Here is an 18574-nt window from a genome sequence, read left to right on the forward strand (position 1 = left end):
GGTTAAAGAAGCTTAGCGCCTTTCCTCGAGCTTTCAAGGATACAACTGATTAAATTCACCTCTTTGAAAACAAATATATCTACGCCAGGATAAATCAAACTCGTTCCCCCCCCCCCCTTTTTTTTTGTGGTCCTGCAACAGCAACTTAGGGCAGTGTTTGCTGTTGTTGCTGCTTCATTAGAGATATCAACGATTATAAGCACGACAATGCCACTCCTAAAGAAGGCCACTTAAATGTAGAAATTGTAGTGAAGACTCTTATTAAATCATGCTTAAATTCTTTGCCCAGTGCGGGCTATGATATTCAAGAAAAAATAAAATGCCTCAACATGTTTATAAATTATAGCTCGCTAGTCGCTGATTATTGAACAAGACAACTGCACCAGGCTCACGACACTCGTATCAATAGATTATCTCTAAGCCAAGTGAGCAGTTGATATAAGCGTGCCAACCTTCTTGTTGCTTCTTCCAAAATCACAACTTCCATTTCTCCATTTTTGTTGGGGATGTTAAGTAATGGATGCTGATCTTGACTCTTAATACCTCCTCAAGGTGCAGCAGTCTGCTGTTCTTGAAGTGAAAGAGGAATGGTGGGCCTCCACGTTGTACCATCCGGACTGTCCTTAAGAGCAATACCTAAAATTGCCAAATCCTTCCTAATTGCATCAGATTTTTCATACTCCTTATTCACTCTCGCGGCAGCCCGTTCTTTAATTTTCTGCAAGACTTCCTGTTCTGTTAAGTTTGCACGCTTTAAAGCCTTTTCGTTAAGCTGCTGTAAAACCTGCAGTATACCCAGAATAGACTGGTTAATCAGAAACAAGGCCAAGAACAAAGGGACAAGCAAATCACTCGGCCAAATTCCAACTCAGTAATTAAAAAATTACCTTAAGGAACATGCATTCGAAATAGAAACCAAGTATAACATCTCAAAATCGTACAGGGGTATAACAGGGACAGCCTCATACCTCAGAATAACTTGCAGCCATAAGTCCTAAAACAGTCAGAACGTTCCTGATACTCTTCTCCAGAGCTGAAAGTGATTCGATTCGCAATTCTCGTTTCCTTCCCTGAATCAATTATCAACATGGACATGTTAAAAGGGCTAATAAGCAGCACTCCATATATCCCTCTTACACACCCAAAAAAAAAAAAAAAAATCAGAAAGTAGCATTCGTATGATACTGATACAAGTTCTAAAAGCTGTCCAAAAATAAAGAAATAGAGAAGACCATAGCCTCACAAGGCCACAAAAAATGGAAGTTGTCCGGAGACCAGACTAGACCTAGGTTCAACCTTTGCTTGGACTGTGTCATCATGAGATTATATAATCAAATAACAATTAATTATGCATATTTCCTTAGACATAGACCAATTTTTTAATAATGAGTATAAAAATCAAAATAAAATAAATTATGTATGCATTTTGTTGACAGAGCACAATGATATCGTGCGATCCATATAATCAACTCCACTTAGTGGGATAAGGCTTGTTGTTGTTGTATGCACTTATACATGTTCATCTCATCCCAATTATATAATTGTCATTGGGTGCTATCTTTTGATCCACGTGAGGAAATACCGCACCTTACGAGTATGTAGCAGATCGTTGATTGCTTTTAATGGGTCAGACAGTGCAGCCAATACAACTGGGGTGTGGAGGTCATCGGACATTGAAGCCACAAAAACATCATGAAACTTGTTAATAATATCTAAAGTATCAGGTGGGATGGAATCCTTCCTATTTGTGAGATCATGTTGGCACAGAAAGCTTTCACATTCATGTAGAGTCTGCAATCACAAGAATTTCATCAACGTAAATCCAAAAAACACTTGCAATTAGAAGATGAAGGAAGCAAGCACAATCAAAAGCACTAAGCGGGCAAGAGGACAAGTTTCATCATAATCAGTCAACATCCTATGAATTTGGCACCTCATATATGTAGAAAACACGGTCTGAAGCACTTTCAAGCTGTACATGAGAGTAGTTAATAGGAGATCGATAATGGGCTCCCATCAGAAAATATCTCAGAGCCAGTGGATGGTAAACGTCTACAACCTAGCAATACAATAGAAAAGGCAACACAAGAAGCACGGAACTTTAGAAATTGGGCTTTCTATTTCTTTGACATAAAAAGATATTAGACTTGAATAGAATGGATCTGAAACCAAAAAATGCATCACCTGCCGTATGGTGAAAAAATTTCCCAGAGACTTGGACATCTTCTCTGAGTCCACAGTGACAAAACCATTGTGCATCCAGAGACTTATATTACTTTTCTTACAAGCAGCACAACTCTGGGCAATTTCGTTTTCATGGTGAGGAAACACAAGGTCGATTCCTCCACCATGGATATCAAAAGAGTGACCAAGATGAGCTGCACTCATAGCACTGCATTCAATATGCCACCCAGGTCTTCCAGGACCCCAGGGACTCTCCCAAAATGGCTCTCCTGGCTTTGCAGACTGCAACGTAGCATGGAAAACCCATAAAACAAGAAACACACAGAAGTAATATGTAAAATTATTTATATGGCCCTCTTGATCGTCTTTAATTCCACTCTTAGACACGGGATGGTAGATATATATTATCCTTTTACGTCACAGATATTATACCTTCCAAAGAGCAAAATCAGCAGGATTTTTCTTCCTTGAATCAACAGCAACCCTCTCACCAGCTCGATTATCTTGAAGATCTCGTCCAGATAGCTTCCCATATTCTGGAAATTTTTCAACGTCAAAGTACACATCCCCATCAACAATGTAGGCATACCCATTATTAATAATCTGCCAAGAAGATTGATTAAAGGCAAGACCATATCATATTTCTAAGACATATGAAGATAAGAGAAACTGATTCTAATGAGAAAGACATTTCATCATCCAATATCATATCCAAATAAGATTTCTGAGAAGCAGAAAATAAACTTCAGACATGAAATCGTCCATAATCTGTTAATCTTTCTGTCTTGCATATTAGTACAGCAGAAAATTAACAGCAATGGCACCTGCTCAACCATACTAATGATTTGGGGCATGTGCTCTGAGACTCGTGGCTCCACAGAAGGTGGTAGACAATGAAGAGTTGCCATGTCGTGACTAAACTCTTCACAATAGCGTCGACTCAAACTGATTGGATCCTCTCCTAACTCCTTTGCTCGAGCAATTATCTACAGAATTTGAAAAGCGCAGACTAAGATCCTGTCATGCCAATGTAAAAAGTAGTGGGTACTTCGTATTCGTAGCAAAGGGATAGTGAAATTCACCATCTTTCTATAAAAAAGATTTCTTTTACAAGCTTCATTGTTACTGGGGAAAACCGTACAAGTACCAGGGTAGCTTATAAGTTTAATCCAAAAAGCAAAAGAAAATGGATAACAAAGGAAAGAGAGCAAGAATTTGAATAATCCAAAATAATTTCTAAATTCGTGGACAATAATCAGCGAAAGAGAAGTAATTCATAAAAAAAATGCCAAAATACCAAAGGAGCATGGGTTTGTGATATGGTAATAGTAACTTAGACTCACCTTGTCATCTACGTCAGTGAAATTGCGAACATAAGAGACTTCATAGTCCATATGCTTAAGATATCTGCCTAATTGTCAACCAAAGTACAAAAGAAAAACCATCAGTACTTTAAGGTTGAACTTCAAATTTGTTTTAATCGTAAGCTGCAGAAAAAGATGACGTCGGTAACCACGATACTAAGATAATCTGCGAGGAAGTGTTAGAATTGGTGTTCTCTCTAGACAATGGATCTAAAGACCACATTTTGAAGCATAAACACTCATTTTTACTCATGACAAAAAATACGCTACGTGTTATTTCATATGGTTTAGACCTGGCTCAGATAATCATCAACAAGCTCCTACCTTTGATTCTTAATAAGCAGGAGATATGAATTTCTTGAAAAAAGGAGAAAACAACTCCGCTTTGTTTTCTCGTCAATCAAACAGAGATTAGAATCACTACCACGAAATGATATCGAGTCAAAAGCCACTGGCCTTAAATAGAGAAGAAGAGAAACCTATAAAGAACGTCAAAATTGATGTAAACGCGAGCATGTCCAATATGGCTAAGATCATATGCTGTGACTCCGCAGACATACATTCCAACTTTTCCTTCCGCTTTAGGTTTAAACAGCTCTCTCTCTTTACTCATCGTGTTATAAAGCCACAGCGCTGGCGATGGATTACCACCCCCCTCCCCGTCGGATTTACCGAAGTTGCGTTCAGTAACCGAAGGCTGGGACGGTCGCAAAGAACTGGCACTATAACAACGAGTAACCGAACCCAGCTTCCTCCTCTTGAGAATGCCGGCGGGGCTCAGCTGGTTGGTTCTGATTTGAATCGTTCGAGCCGGATAAGGAAGCATCAAGAACAAGGGTCTGTAGCATCTCAGAAGAGTACCCATTAACAGAGATGCCGTTGCTTTCTCCAGCAGTCGTTCGGCTCCTTGTTTCGGTCCTCACAGGCACAGATGACACGTTATCAACAGTGAGTGAGGTCGCTCGCTCGCGTAAGTCCTAAGCATAAACAGTGAACTTCGAAATCCCATTCATTAAAAATAAAGCAGGATAAAACAAAGTCAATTTGTATGGATATTGACTTCTATGATAATAAACTGATAATCGAAAAGTTTTTTTTTTTCCTTTTTTCCCTTTTAACGATAAAATAATTAATATATGAAAATCTGCATATGTATATATATATAGAGAGCATAAAATTATATTACCAGCGTGACTGCTGGGTGATTGGGCACAACACGAGTTATAAACGGAATGACGTCCCATATACCTCCGGTATTAATTATAAGAACTCATTTTATAAATGAAGTTTTATAATTAGAATTACAAGTAGTATTTTATAAAATTATATATAGTTTATACTACCTCTTGTCCTAAATATAAGAGTCAATTGACTAATTTGAGGAGATTAAGAAAGTAAGTTGAGTTAGTTATTTGTCCTAAATGAGTGTTGTTTTTCCTAAAATATCCTTGCTAATAAAGTGTATTGATTAGAATTATCATTGTTAGAAGAGTTACTTTGAAAAAATATATATAAATATGAGAAACAAAGTGGATTGGGGTCTTATATTTAGGATCAAAATAAAAATCAAATAGGATCTTATATTAAGGACAGAAAGTAGTACCAGGAATAAGGTCTAATTTTATCCTCTAAGTACTCGTTCAGGGAGAGATATAAAAGTCTTTTTAGAAATAATATCACCCCAAAAAGTTATCAAAACATAGCAATGTCACCCTTGGCAAACATTAATTTTGACCGTTAAATCCCATATTGGACTAATTTGTGCACTCCTGGTTTACTGAGTTGGACAATAAGACTTGCTAGCCGTTCATATGGCACCAACTCACTTAATCGAGATCCTAGTTGGCACTCATTTGATAAATTATAAAAATTAAATAAAAAAATCTCCAGGCTCCATCGATCGTGCCATCAACACCTTTTCTCTGTTCACAGTCACGCCCATCTGTATCCACCATTGATCATGCCGATAGCCACTTCATTTGATCTCTCCATTTTTTTGGTTCAGCTCGCAATCTCCACTTTCCATTATCTGACTCTCTCATTCTGTTCGATTGCCCACTCCTTGGTGAGCATTCATAGCCGACGCCAGATGGGAGCATAGTCAGATCTACACCTCGTGAGTCGCTGGAAGAAAAAGTTATCTGGAGAGGAAGGGGAAGATAATGAGAGGCGATGATGAAATTGGCATTCTTGAACCCATTGACACCGCTGCATCCTTCTTGAAATCATTCCTTCATATTTTAGATCTAAACCCGCGAACACGAAATTAGTAAGTCATCTATTGCAAGGGAAGTACTTCCTAGCTTAATTGCATGTGTGCTTCTCAGCAATCTGGGAGCATCTATAACAAAAGCAGCGAAGGATACCCTTGTGGCAGAGCATAGCCAGAAGCACAAAACGGGTAGCTTACAGTCATATGTGTTCATGGCTTTAGCTATTAGTGGAATTTTAATAATTTCAGGTCTATAGTTAAAACACATGACTTATGCAATTTTTGTGCATTTCAATTAGTATTTTTCTCTCACATATCCATATGTTTGAAATCCCATACCTACGATGGACAGTAGAGTTTGGATTGCAAGAACAGTGATGGACTCTGCGTTGAGAAGTTTGAAAGAAAATCACTGAATCCCCCTTCCTTCCATCTCTCTCTTCTTTTGCTGATGCGTTTTGCTTTGTTCCCTTCTTCATTCTTCCCTCTCCATGATGCTGAAAAATTTTCTTTGGATTGCTTGGTCTTTTTGGTTATTTCATTCTTGATGTAAATTAAATTTCTGACTTTTTTCAATGCATGGTTGTTTTCATTTTTTGCACGGAAGTTCGATGGTTTCCGGCTTTCCAGTATAAAAAGGGAAGGAATATGGTCCAAGGAAGAGGAAATATGAGGCAGTCAACACCTAGTTATGAGCTGATAATGAGGTGGCATATCAAGTGTCATGTGGGAGTGCCATGTGGCTTTAACAGTCAAAATTAACGTTTGCTTACGGGTAAAACAACATTGCTCTTAAAAAACTTCCGGATACATAGAGTTCCTGAACCAATATTTTCGGGATAATATTGAACCTTATCCCTTTATACTACAACATTCTTTCTGTCCTAAATATAAAACTCTTTTTGTAGTATAATTTACACTATAAAAATAGTCATATATTTGAAAAGTATTATACAAACACATAAATATATAGACATAATCTATAAAATTTAAATATACCATTTATAATCTATAATCTGTATACAGTACAATTCACTTTGTGCATGGGAAGTACCCACACATTTAGGGCCCAGCTTCCTTACCAAATGCAAAACTGCGATGAGCAGTGGGTCCTAGGTTCAAATATGAAATTATCAAATCCCCAAAATGAAAGCGAATCAAATGTTAACTAAAGAACGGGGCCGCCAGTGTACGTTCACGTTTTCGGTGCTGAATAAATTGTTGTCTCTTTGCCCATGGGCAGATGGTTTAACATGTCAAAAAGAAGAGGGGTAAAGGCCCCAAAATAATAACAGCGGTTATGGAACATCCGGAAGTATCGAGTGAGAGCTCAAAATGGCTGTCATCCACTACAGTGATTATGGCCCATCAATCTGTAGCTATCCCTTTCACTGTCGCTGCGCACCTCAAAGAATCATCACCTCATGCATCGCAAATGACTGTAACCAATCTTCCACAGTAGCTGTTGTCCTCTCATCAAGCCAAGGAACAAACCTTGTCTGGAAAATAAAAACCAGTAGTAAGACAATTTGCTTCATGATAAACCAAATTGAGAATATGATCACCTCTGAACTCTGTTAGTTCTTTTTTTCCTCTCCCTTCCAAAAAGAAAATGACGGCTACAGATATTTCACCTTGTCTGATGCTACTGCAACAAAGGCGACTGTCATCTATATACGTTGCCTGGACTCCCATCATCCATGAGCCCACTGACGTATCGTCATGAGCGTAAGTCTTAAGAGACACACTACATTTGACAGAACTGAATCAGGCTACAATTCAGGGGAGAGGGAGAGAGGTGAAATCTGGAAGATATTTTTCTTTAGTACAGTTGCATATATCCACTATCATGAAAGACCGACTACATTAGCATAAGTTAAAAGGAATAATTTTCTCAACCAAAATGCTTAATTATTCAAGCTACGCCAAACACACTTCTCCCCGGTCAGCTTCAAAATTTCCAGTACCAAGTCCGTAATACACTAAAAACTAACCTGTTTATGTTAATATACTGTGCCAAATTCTTCGAAAGTATAAAAAGTGAACCAGCCGCATGCCGGAAGTACCTGAAGATATTTAAAAAAAAAAAAAAAAAAGCTCAGGATTTATACGACAGGAATACACTGTCAATAAAAAGGCATATATGTCAGCCATCAAGAAGATGTAAAAGCGGATAGCTGTCTAATCGACTATGGCTTTCCCCGAAAATGTTTTTTAAAAGTATTTTGATGCAAGTCTTGATAAAAACCCTCTCACATACTGACTACGCATACCGTAAAATCATTTTTAAAATCATAGTTTAGTTTCTATCCAAACACCCCTTAGTACCAATAAAATTAAGCAAAAATACAAACATGAAGAACCAACGCGTCACAAATGTGCTGAACACTTCAAGAGACAATTGTATGGATCATATACTTCTCCCTACGCTCCTTGTGGCATGAAGTTAAGCATAGTACCCAAAAAAAAAAAAAAAGCTAATAAAAGAATAATCTACTATGTGATAACGCTCACTAGCTGCCGTATTCCCACAGGACTAAAAACAAGTGAAAAGAGGTAATATTCTCTGACGAAGAAGAAAAAGTGTGAGATACAGACCCAAAGATTGCAGATAATATGGGGCGCACACAGATGAAGACAACCTCTCCCAATAAAATAAATAACAAATACAGAGGAAAATTTCATATAATCTTCCCATTGAAAAGGTAGGCCACTTACGTTTTCTCATCCCCAAATTTCCACCATTCAGGCTCATACCATGGCTTTCCCCTGAAAATAAATGAAAAAGATGCTCAGAAGTAGAATTGGAAAGCTCTCAGTTAAATATCTCAGATAAAGGATAGATCTTGCGATAGTTTCATGATAATATGTTATTACAACTATAAAGAAGAAGAAAGTGACAATCTTAGAAAATACCGATTAAAAACTTAGGGGAAAAAACATTTCAACTTTAGCATATATGGGAAAGGCCTACACATGTTTATAGCAGAAAAGTTCTTACAGCCAGGAAATTCAAAGTTTCTTACCAAAGGGAGTACATAGAGAATAAAAAAGGATCAAAATTTCCCCCCAGGGAACATCCAGACTCCAAAGAAAATGAAGTACATATTTTCTTTTTTTAGCTAAAAATTAACTACATATTCGATAAATACAAAATACAATTAAAAGAATAGCTAGGAAACTAAGAAAATAAAGCCATTGAGAAGGGTAGACAATTCCAAGCAATACTTGATCCAAACATTCTATGCCACAAGAAACTGCCAAAACAATGTCATAGATATATGATCCCAATTAACATAACAGAAAGATAAAATAGAGAATGTACTCTTCTGTTACAACGTCTCCTGATTTCATGCATCCAATATATGCTCCATCTTGACCACGACGACGGTCGAGAACTCCAATTAAAGCCTCTGTTAAACCAGAAACAGCAATAAGAATGCCTTGATTGGTTCTCATGAACATAATCACATGATTAGATGTAAACAAGATCTCCTAAGCAAAGATATTAATTTTAAAGGGTCGTATACCCAGGTCGAGGTCGATATTGTCATCAACTTTCACATAAAAGTCAGCATCCCAGTTCTGAACAGCAGCACTGAAGAAGAATTTTGCCTTTTTAGGCAACTCTTCTTGAGCTTCTTCATGACCTTCCTGATAAATTAACAAAAATAGTCAAGCTCTGGACACAACACCAAAGAGCACCAATCATCAATGAATATATTCTATCAAATGAAAATAAGAGATGATGGCCATAGGAGGCTAATTCAAGTGGTAAGGATGAGGCGGGGTGTGGGTAAAGGTCCAAGATTCAAACCCTCCTAATGTTATCAAAAACAAAAAGAGCATTAATTAATATGAGTCATAAGGGTCAAGAGTTGTCCTTTGCACTAGGCATGCATGAGCGAGCGAGCGAGCAAACATTACCTGCTAGCAAATAAATGTAAAAGCCAACAATGTCCCAGTTTCTATATATTCTGGAGGCTCTCCACACACATAATACAACATAGAAGATTGAGGCATTAACCAATGTAAATTACAGCAACATGGCAACTAGATTGCTTACAAGAATCAAGAAATCCTTTGTCAAACTGTGTTCCTCATCAATATGGCGATCTAAGCTATCACCTCGGTTAGCACTGCCAATAACAATTAAATCATAAGAGAAGTTGGACTGACTACCATTTATAGCAAATAATTAATCATAAAAAATCAAGCAGGCAATTTAACAGCTGGAAAGGATAAGTGTGAGGAGAAACCTCCTTCCAATTACAAAGCGTATGACCACTCCTCTTTCTTCAAGTTTTTTCAAGGCATCACCTGCTAAAATGAGAATTTGTCAGTGCTTACGGTCTACATAATGTTAAAACCCATACTACAAGTTGAGAAGCACAACAATAAAAAATAATATACAAGAAGACCTCTGGGCATCCAAGACCCTCTGAACCTCTTTCTTTGCAAATGACTCCCAAATCCAGTATAAACTCCGATGACAGCAAGAAGTCTCTTGTCAGGAGAGCTACTTTGCAGCGGATGGCCTTTGAGATACCCTTGGCTCTTTGCCAATGTAAGTTCCATCTCAGCTTCGACAATCCTCCTCTCTAGGTCCCTAATAAATAGACAGATGTCATAAAAATTGACAAAGACTAATCCAAGGAAAGGGAGGGTAAAGCAGGGTCAATTCACCTGCATCCGAGGACCATTAGCTTATCTTCAACTGTAAGAACCTTGGGCCTCTGGCAAGGGAATCACAGTCATTTAAGGTATGAGACTTGCATGAATCAAACAACTTGAACAAGCAAAATTTTGGGGGGTGGGTGTGGGGGAGGAATTAATTCTTCCTCTTGGGCAAGAGACATTCACAACTTTTTTGCTTCATAGCAGCCAATAAGCATCTAAAATCGAAAGGCAGAGACTTGAGACAAAATAACACCTGGGCTGAGTTCTTCTTTAGAAGACTGGTAAGTAAATTTCGGTTTTCTGCATCTTGCCATAACCTATCATTCCAAACAAGTAATAAAACATTAAAACTCGTTAGAATGCATAGAATCTTTATGGCAAGTAATTTATGTTCAGAAGTTTGAAATTAACAACGAAGATTGACAAATTACGGAGATAATGACACTTGCATTATCCCGCTAAAACAGGGCCATCAAATTGTCTGGATGCAATTCCCACAATTTGGCTGATGCTATTTAAGAAAATACTTAAAAAAAAAAAAAAAGGAACTGTGCACAAATCTGGCGGACCTCGCGTCCAAGAAAGATGAAGAAAAAGACAAAGGCAGAAATCTTCAATTCCAGGCACCACGACAGAGGTCCCAAAATAACCATATTGATCAAATCGGCACAAATGCGATCAGCACTAAACGAAAATTCAACTCCAATTTGGAAAATCAAGTGTAGAACAGAAAATTCACAGAAATGGAGGCATACCGGCCAGCGACGTAAAGCCAAGCAACGCAAGAGAAGAAGGCCATCACGAGCGACGGTTTCGAGGTCTGAGGAGACTTTGATCTCCCTCGCCTATCGGTTTTCGATGAGGTGATCGGTAAAGTCTCCATCTTGAGCAAACGGATTCAAATTTGCTGCTCGCTTTAAACCTTATTTCAGCGTTTCTGGTTCCGATTCATGCCAATTTCAGGGTGGAAATATGCACGACTCAGGCGTAGGAAAGGCGAAACGGGCTAATATACTTGGAACTAACTGATAGACTAGCAGCTTGCCTATTCGTTTCTTCTTTTTTCCCTCCCCTTTTCAACCAATATTAATTGTGCAGAGAAAATGAGCACCGCCAAACCAGAAAAACTTCAATATTTTTACCTTTCCAGAAAGGATATGCAAGCGGCTAATTAAGGAGTAATCAAGCAAATGAACGCAAGAGACAGAGTATTAAATGGTGACGAATGTGTGAAAAGAATTCATATTAATAGTACATATTTGGAAAAGTTTAAATCAAATGCAACGAATGAAATGGTTAAATTTTTTCCTATTACCATAAATAGAGGATCATATCGCAGGGTTTAATTCATACATGGATCTGAAACCTTGAGATTTATTGTAAATGATGAGTTATCCATCTTAACTTCTCCATGCTAACAAACAGGTGAAACATACGTCTCTAGTTCGCTTTTCAACATCATGGATGGGAAGTTTCATTTTTAATCTTTTATTTCGTCAATATATTTGGGGGGGGGGGGAATATCAGGACATTCTTTCGTATTTGAGGGAGGGAAATAATGGGAAAAAAAGTGTGTTTAATGTGAATATATCAGACCAATATTATATAGGCACACACACCCTGCCGAATAAAAAATAAACTTATTTCCTTACATTCATTAATTTCACCTGCCCCTTTTTTTTTCACCACAGCTGTGAGACACGTATATTCGGTTTCGTGTTACCTGTATTTGTTCAAAATAATTTTTTCAAATTTATTTTTTATATTCTGTAAAGTTGAAGCATTTATATAAAATCTAAGATAAATAATACTATTTTTTAGCCAGAACTTAAGTCATCCTTCCTGGACTTTGTGAACGCTATGCCATTTTACACTTCTACTGGCACGTTGATGTTTGAAAAATTTATTTAATTTTCAGTTCTCTCTCACCCGTCGCCTATATGGATCCCTAAGGAAAGGGTGAAAGCTTATCGAGAAATTTAGTTTGGGCGTTAGTCGATCGATTCCGGACCCCAAAAACCCATCACTCAAAATCAAAATTTACATGCTTAGCCAGCTAGAGGATGTGATTCCCAGATAGCCCAGTTCCTCTTTCTAATCCAAATCAAACCTGAATTTGGTAGCGTTGCTTCCGTCTCTATTTCTAACGTCTTACCTATCAAAAATACAGCTTGAACATGACATGCTAACTGGTTCAGTGACTTGTTTTTCCAGCGCAATAGAGCGAACAGAACCGTCTTGGATGAAAACCTCGATCACCTGGGTATTAAAAAAAAAAATGTTTGAATAATTTTTGATAGCCCATACTTGACTCCCACGCTTTGCAACGAATTTAGATCCCAACCACCTCAGTAACTGCTGCCAAAGGGCTTTTAAGGGAGATTTGGTGGGTGAAGTATATTGAGGATTTAGCTCCCAAACCATATATTTCATACATAACCAAAACCCATGGCACTTTAATGAAAATCTTATAATCCAATCGTGCAAAACTTAAGGTGATGAGTTCGAATTTTCTATAAATGGTGTAATGAGCATGTGACTTATGACCCAAAAAAAAAAAACAATGAAAAATTAAAATTTCCAAGAGGCCTACATTAATCAGATAAAATACAAAGGTCAACACTTCTTTTTTATTGATGGAATTGAAAGATTCCGGGGGACATTTCATTCACATTGCAGCAGTTGGTCTGGCTGGGTGATTGGCCGAGACCTCTTTTAGTCGAAGAGACAATTTAACATTGACGAAACTATTTCACTAGACTAAAACATTATATACATTCCCTGGTAAAAGTTCAAGCTGATCGTGATTACAAAAAAGACCTCATTCTAGAATCATGTACATGAAAGAACCCACTCTATGACCAGTTCATTCCGTGGAAAATGCCCAAAAAAAGACGGCACACAGGCATTGGCTTTCAACATGCAGATTCAAGGAATAGCACCCCAATAAAAATAATGGAAGAAGAACCGCTTCAAGAAAGGATCGGTTTTGGCCATATCAAGCTACATAACTATATTTTATACTCCCAACTTGTTCGTACACCAGTCTGCCATATTAGCTATCACAAACCCTGCAAACACCTGCATCACAGTGGCAATAGAATTCTCCCATTAATACGTGAAGGGGTGGAATGATTTTATCCGGGTGTCAAACCCTCTTCGTGTAACTAGGGGAAAGGTGGGGGAGGCTAAAATGATTTGCCAACTGTGACTTCTATATGAGTGAATATTCAGCAAATTGTGCAGACAAAATTCCCTACACTAGCTTTTGTCAGTCCAAATGAAAGCAAGGATCTTCCCACCAGAACCACCTAGGCTAAAGTCCCGGACGGCATGATTGGCAATGGTAATAGATAACATCAGGATGAATATATTTGTGTAGGTTTAAATTTAACAACATTTATACCTGAATCGAGCCAACAATGTATATTGCTGAATAATGCCGACCATGGATCACCATGTCTGCCAACATAGCAAGAGGAATAGTAAGTGACATGCCCAAAGTAGCCACAAGGGGAGTTGTCCATACAACAGAGACTGCCCTGCGTAGATGAGCAAACCTCTGATATAAGATTTTTGAGTAGATCATGAATGTGTAAATTAACAAGATTTATTTCATGTACCACATGTAATCTGACAGGACGCTACCAATGAATCCATTGGCAAGAACCACTTCATCCACGAGAGCAGAGTGGGGAATCTTAAACTCAGGTTCGATTCCTATGGCCATCAAGGGCCAGACTGAAACAAACATGACAGAATTAGCCATGATCTTATAAAGTCGCATATATTTTTTCATCATTGGAAGATAAATTATAATAGCCACAACAAAAACCCAAATGAGGGGAAATAGAAAGTGGGAAGTGCCTTAATGTGCATGAAGATTGGTGCATGGTCAGAGAACCTAATAAGTTTGTATCGATGACTAAATTTAGAAGCATTGGCCAGGTTAAAGACTTACCAAGCCACCATAACGCTACTAGTGTAAACAATCCAATATATCCAAACAGCTTTTGCACGTCAACCCTTTCTCCTTCTTCACCGGAAAATTTTTTAAGCAGAACTGCACATCAAAGGTAAAAGAAGTGGTCACAAGTCATCAAAACTATGCAAGAGTAAAAAGCCAAGAGCTGAGATATTGCGTTACCTGTAAAGAGACCATATGTCATGGCTGATAGAAGGCCAAAAAGATCCCCAACAAGAGAGCGTTTTCCATTACTGAACACAAATACCAACTGTTATCACCTAAAAGAAATTATAAATAGCAAGCTGGTAATGGGACATTCATTTAGGAAAGGAAGTAGAAGGAGCAGTCCATATGATATCCTAAATTCCTAATATAATGTGACTATCTTCCAAGGCAACAAATAGACTCCATAGCACTACACTATAATTGGGTGCACATCCTTTCAGTCTGTGTCAGATTATAAGGGACATTAACAAAACTAAACACATGCAGGCAGATAATTTCTAGAAAAGGAAGAGGAAAAACAAGAGCTACATGTGGAATATTAAAAAAGGAATAAGCTGTTTTTTCCATTAAAAAAAAAAAGGAAGACATATGTTTTTCTCAGAACAACAAAGAAAAATCGAGAGCTGTAAGTGAAATTCAGAAAGGAAGATAAGATGCTGTTTCAAAAATTGATCCATCACTAATGCCCAACGCAGATGTCAGAGAACTTATCATCCAAAAAATAAGCTGCTAATAGATATGCTAGAATGGCAGAGAAGAGACCTTAACAAGTACTCCAACTAAACATCACAGTTGATTTAAGAATTTTACTTTTTGTGAGCCAACTTAAAGCATAGAGAATGAAAAAGGATTAAGTCCTAAAACAGCACACATTACTTTTGATCAATCTTTAAGAAGTCAGCTAAAAAAAGAAATCAAATATAAGAAATGTGGCGAACAAAAGTTAGAGTTTAGGCTTACTCGGCACTTGATTGTGACTCATCTGTAGCCCAGGTTTTCCCCATTGTTGTCATGGCCACACCAGCCATACTGATGAAGACCGAAACCACTTTTGCTACATTTAAAGAATCTTGGCCCATACTCACCCCAATGAAAAGGGTAAAAAGTCCAGAAGTAGATGATAATACTGTTGTACTAGCTACGCTAGTGCGTGCGAGGGCAGCATTTGATAGATACTGAAAGCAAAAAGAATCAATGAATAAAACTCCAATGCTACCCTTCCTAAATGATCTTATAGACCAGAGTAACCATCGAAACTAAGTATGTATGAAGCTAGAGAATCTGATGAGAATCTTCAGACATGAGGCAAGGAAACAAGACATTGGTCATTGCACCAATATGATCAATACAATGAGACATTTGACAACCTTAACAGCAAGCAAATTTTAGCTTCTCAATTTTTTGAAGCTTCAAAACACGGAACTTCCTTAGCTAACTATGCAGTGATCCAACCATTTCAGAAAGAACTTCATAGACACGCAACATTAAAAAGCAATGAAGGAGTCATACATCTGTTGCACTGCATGCTTTGGTCCTTCCTAATTTCAAAATGTAGATATCATTTTGAAGTTACTTACCTCAGTAATGAACCAGAGAGGTGCAATGGAAAACCCATAAAAAGCAATCTGCCTAGTCGTGAGTTCTTTCTCTGCATTTAGCACATTAGCATCATCATATTTAGCCACCAATGGCTCTCCTTCTGCAAGATTTGAGAGGTCTAAATCGCTATCTTTTCGATTTATGCTGCCTAGTTCAAGTTCAGAGTGTTTCTGTGTTCCAATACCCTTGAGAGGAGAGCTACTTCTGGAAAATGACTTATCCACAGTTTCTGCATTGTTACCCCTTTTATAAGAGTGGCTAAGTAAGTTACACAACCAGTCCTTAATAAAAGCTACTGGGAGGAAAACTACCATAAGCGAAGCTCCAAGGTATGTCACTGCAAATGGCTGCTTATAATCCGTAAAAATATCCTGTTGAGAAAAATATTATTCAGAAAACCATTCATAAATAGAAAGCTTCGATGCTGACATACTACATGATAATGCGTCACAAAATGATGGCCCTCAAGAAGAATTGCAAAAAGGAAAGATGCTTTAACAAAGCAGTTTCTTGCCACGTTGGGTAAGGATTAGTAGGTGGAATAGAATGAATCTGCAGCGAAACACCATTTTTCAAGAGATCCCAATAACTTAGCAACAAATTATCCCTCAGCTAAACATGAACCTGCACACGCCTGTCTGGGGCACAATGGTGTCCTATTTGATTTTTCCACCAACAGATTCCTATATGAGGGCACAAACCCCAGAAAATTTAATTGAAATCAATTGTATCATAGAAGACTGAGGATCGCAGAGAGATATCAAAACAAGTGATCAAGGAATTAAAAACGAAATAAAAAAACAAACAGAAACGTATACACGAGCAACTTTAAGAAATGGATTCACCCAAACTCGAGGCAAATTTGATCTATCTGGGCAGAAAAAAAAAATGGTGAAGTTAAACTCACACGTCACAAAAGCCTACCTGCGTGACTTCGGCCGAGGTAACCCATATAATTACAACAGCCGCTATAAGAAATAATCCAGCCTTGTATCTCCAACCCATCACAAATCAAACAATGTGCAGTTGGAGAAACCAAAGGAACTGCAAAGATCCGCACGATTCTTCCAGATTTTTGTTCTCCAGCAAGGAGCCAGCCTTTTCTTGGGCTTTTGGGAATGGATAAATAAAAGCTTCCGTACAGGTAGTAAATAGGCCAATGACTGCTGGGATTAATATCCGCCTTCAACGCGAAACATTGCTAAGGGCATCTAAGAATGAGGTCTAAGCAAAGGAAAGCTTCAATCCTGCGTACCAACTCGAAACTGCGGAACAGGGAAGGGCTAAGCAAGTTTGCGAAGAAATAACGGAGACGAAGTCGGAGAATTCTTGCGAAGGAGAAAAGCCAAGGACCCCGGGGCCGAATAATTACGAAAGAGAGGGAAGCACTCACGTTGGACTGAACCTGAACGCGGATGATTTGATCCAAATGTTCCTGCAAATAAATTTCTCATACGTCGTTGCCAAAATAAGTCAACGTTTTATTTTCTTATCCATGTTTTTTAATTTTAATTGTAGTTATTGGCTAATTTTAATTTAAACGCGTAGTATGTAGTTTATTCTATTGTATCAGCAATGAGCCAAACAAATTAATTAAACGTATCAAGTGATGTTTTACCATACATTGTATGAAAAATGTCTCTAATCGTTATAAATTTCAAAATTGTCGAGAGCTGAAAATGAAGTTTCAACGCCTAAAGAGTTCAGATATTGTTCTTTTCCTCCTCGCCGAAATTTTTCTCTTAATTTCGATCATTAAGAAGCTCATGTGACCATAGTCATTCAATTTTTACGCTATCCACGGCGAGCATTGTTTTTCTTTAATAAAGCTAGTAACATTTTTTTCTTTGGTGTCAGATTGTGTAAGTGAATCTAAAGTGAAACAAAATCCAAGTTTTAAGGATGGCATGAAAAGAGAGCGAGTGAAAAAACCGATGTAACTAGCTGGTCAACAGATGGGTTCAAGCCAAACCATTCAAAAGACGCTTTTACCCCTGCAGCAACGCATTTGGGCTTTGGCGCTTGTAGAGTTTGCTACGGGCATTTTCAATTCGGCCTGCTTTCGCTACTGCCTTCTATTATTGGGCTAACAGCAAATTACGCGTAAAGACCAAAACATCCCCTTCGCCGCTATACGTGGCTCTTGAAAAGGCTTATTGGCATACGAAGGGTAAACAGGCTTGTCATAACTAATTAGAGTATTTATACAAATAGTAAGCCATTCATGTACACTTTCATTAAAAAAAAAATTCAAAACAAGCTTTTTCATTAATTTTTATATTTACAATTGAAGGGAATAATAGTTAATTCTTGCTCACAAAACTCACAGCTTCGGCACATGATTAGCTTCTGTTCTGTTCCATGGAATCCAATTGTGTAAGCTGTATCAAAGGGAAAACATCAAGTCCATGAAAACTAAAGAATATTCTTAGAACGGAGCAAAACTTTTTCTGAAAAATTGTTGCAAACATTGGGAGCAACCTTTTTTGGCTGCAATAAGTGCGTGTTTGCTCTTTTGGGAAACAATAGTGTGGTAGTGGGATGGAACACCATTTTTATCTT

General features: G+C 37.8%; 3 protein-coding genes across 9 annotated transcripts; all 3 read right to left on the reverse strand.

Annotated features, from left to right (window-relative positions):
* Positions 1–230: 230 nt before the first annotated feature.
* On the reverse strand, positions 231–4486 carry LOC114754470 (cysteine--tRNA ligase, chloroplastic/mitochondrial). Of its 3 annotated transcripts, none has more exons than XM_028943226.1 (9): positions 4028–4486; positions 3528–3591; positions 3009–3170; positions 2617–2787; positions 2185–2466; positions 1934–2059; positions 1588–1791; positions 969–1070; positions 231–784 (listed from the first exon to the last, which is right to left on the reverse strand). In XM_028943226.1, exons 1-9 carry the CDS (start codon positions 4411–4413, stop codon positions 548–550), a joined length of 1734 nt encoding a protein of 577 aa, XP_028799059.1. In that variant the 5' UTR covers positions 4414–4486; the 3' UTR covers positions 231–547. The 3 variants fall into 3 exon arrangements, with proteins under 3 accessions (XP_028799059.1, XP_028799060.1, XP_028799061.1); XM_028943227.1 differs by having other exon boundaries at positions 3528–3595; positions 4028–4349; XM_028943228.1 differs by lacking the exon at positions 4028–4486 and having other exon boundaries at positions 3009–3201; positions 3528–3595.
* A 2221-nt stretch (positions 4487–6707) lies between these two features.
* Positions 6708–11667, reverse strand: LOC114754471 (hydroxyproline O-galactosyltransferase HPGT2). The gene is made up of 12 exons (XM_028943229.1): positions 11196–11667; positions 10694–10757; positions 10447–10496; positions 10182–10369; positions 10020–10080; positions 9827–9899; positions 9291–9414; positions 9086–9173; positions 8479–8529; positions 7755–7826; positions 7395–7507; positions 6708–7259 (listed from the first exon to the last, which is right to left on the reverse strand). Exons 1-12 carry the CDS (start codon positions 11321–11323, stop codon positions 7237–7239), a joined length of 1035 nt encoding a protein of 344 aa, XP_028799062.1. The 5' UTR covers positions 11324–11667; the 3' UTR covers positions 6708–7236.
* A 1376-nt stretch (positions 11668–13043) lies between these two features.
* Positions 13044–17425, reverse strand: LOC114754480 (uncharacterized vacuolar membrane protein YML018C). 5 transcript variants are annotated; one of them, XM_028943243.1, is made up of 8 exons: positions 16937–17425; positions 15991–16383; positions 15374–15588; positions 14588–14658; positions 14402–14503; positions 14089–14181; positions 13847–13902; positions 13044–13521 (listed from the first exon to the last, which is right to left on the reverse strand). In XM_028943243.1, the coding sequence occupies exons 1-8, from the start codon at positions 17015–17017 to the stop codon at positions 13459–13461; spliced, it is 1074 nt and encodes a 357-aa protein (XP_028799076.1). In that variant the 5' UTR covers positions 17018–17425; the 3' UTR covers positions 13044–13458. The 5 variants fall into 5 exon arrangements, 4 of the variants coding, with proteins under 4 accessions (XP_028799076.1, XP_028799077.1, XP_028799075.1 ...); XM_028943244.1 differs by having other exon boundaries at positions 13847–13982; XM_028943242.1 differs by having other exon boundaries at positions 13847–13977; positions 14064–14181.
* Between the last annotated feature and the right edge of the window lie 1149 nt (positions 17426–18574).

This window comes from Neltuma alba, unplaced genomic scaffold, assembly GCF_004799145.2.
Source record: "Neltuma alba isolate B1F8T4 unplaced genomic scaffold, ASM479914v2 tig00010148_pilon, whole genome shotgun sequence".
NCBI lineage: Eukaryota > Viridiplantae > Streptophyta > Magnoliopsida > Fabales > Fabaceae > Neltuma > Neltuma alba.

Bases quoted from the DNA above. Each gene is read 5' to 3' on its own strand.
- LOC114754480 (XM_028943241.1), bottom strand. From the start codon at position 17,017: ATGGGTTGGAGATACAAGGCTGGATTATTTCTTATAGCGGCTGTTGTA. The intron at 16,384-16,936 runs GTAGGCTTTTGT...TTTTCTCAACAG, and splicing joins CCTCGGCCGAAGTCACGCAG to GATATTTTTACGGATTATAA. The intron at 14,182-14,401 runs GTAAGTCTTTAA...TGTTTGTTTCAG, and splicing joins AGTAGCGTTATGGTGGCTTG to TCTGGCCCTTGATGGCCATA.
- LOC114754470 (XM_028943226.1), bottom strand. From the start codon at position 4,413: ATGGGTACTCTTCTGAGATGCTACAGACCCTTGTTCTTGATGCTTCCT. The intron at 2,788-3,008 runs GTGCCATTGCTG...TCTTCTTGGCAG, and splicing joins TCATTAGTATGGTTGAGCAG to ATTATTAATAATGGGTATGC. The intron at 1,071-1,587 runs GTGCGGTATTTC...TAATTGATTCAG, and splicing joins ATCTGCTACATACTCGTAAG to GGAAGGAAACGAGAATTGCG.
- LOC114754471 (XM_028943229.1), bottom strand. From the start codon at position 11,323: ATGGAGACTTTACCGATCACCTCATCGAAAACCGATAGGCGAGGGAGA. The intron at 8,530-9,085 runs GTACATTCTCTA...ATTTATTTTCAG, and splicing joins GGAGACGTTGTAACAGAAGA to GGGAAAGCCATGGTATGAGC. The intron at 7,260-7,394 runs GTGAAATATCTG...TTTATTTTCCAG, and splicing joins TTGCAGTAGCATCAGACAAG to ACAAGGTTTGTTCCTTGGCT.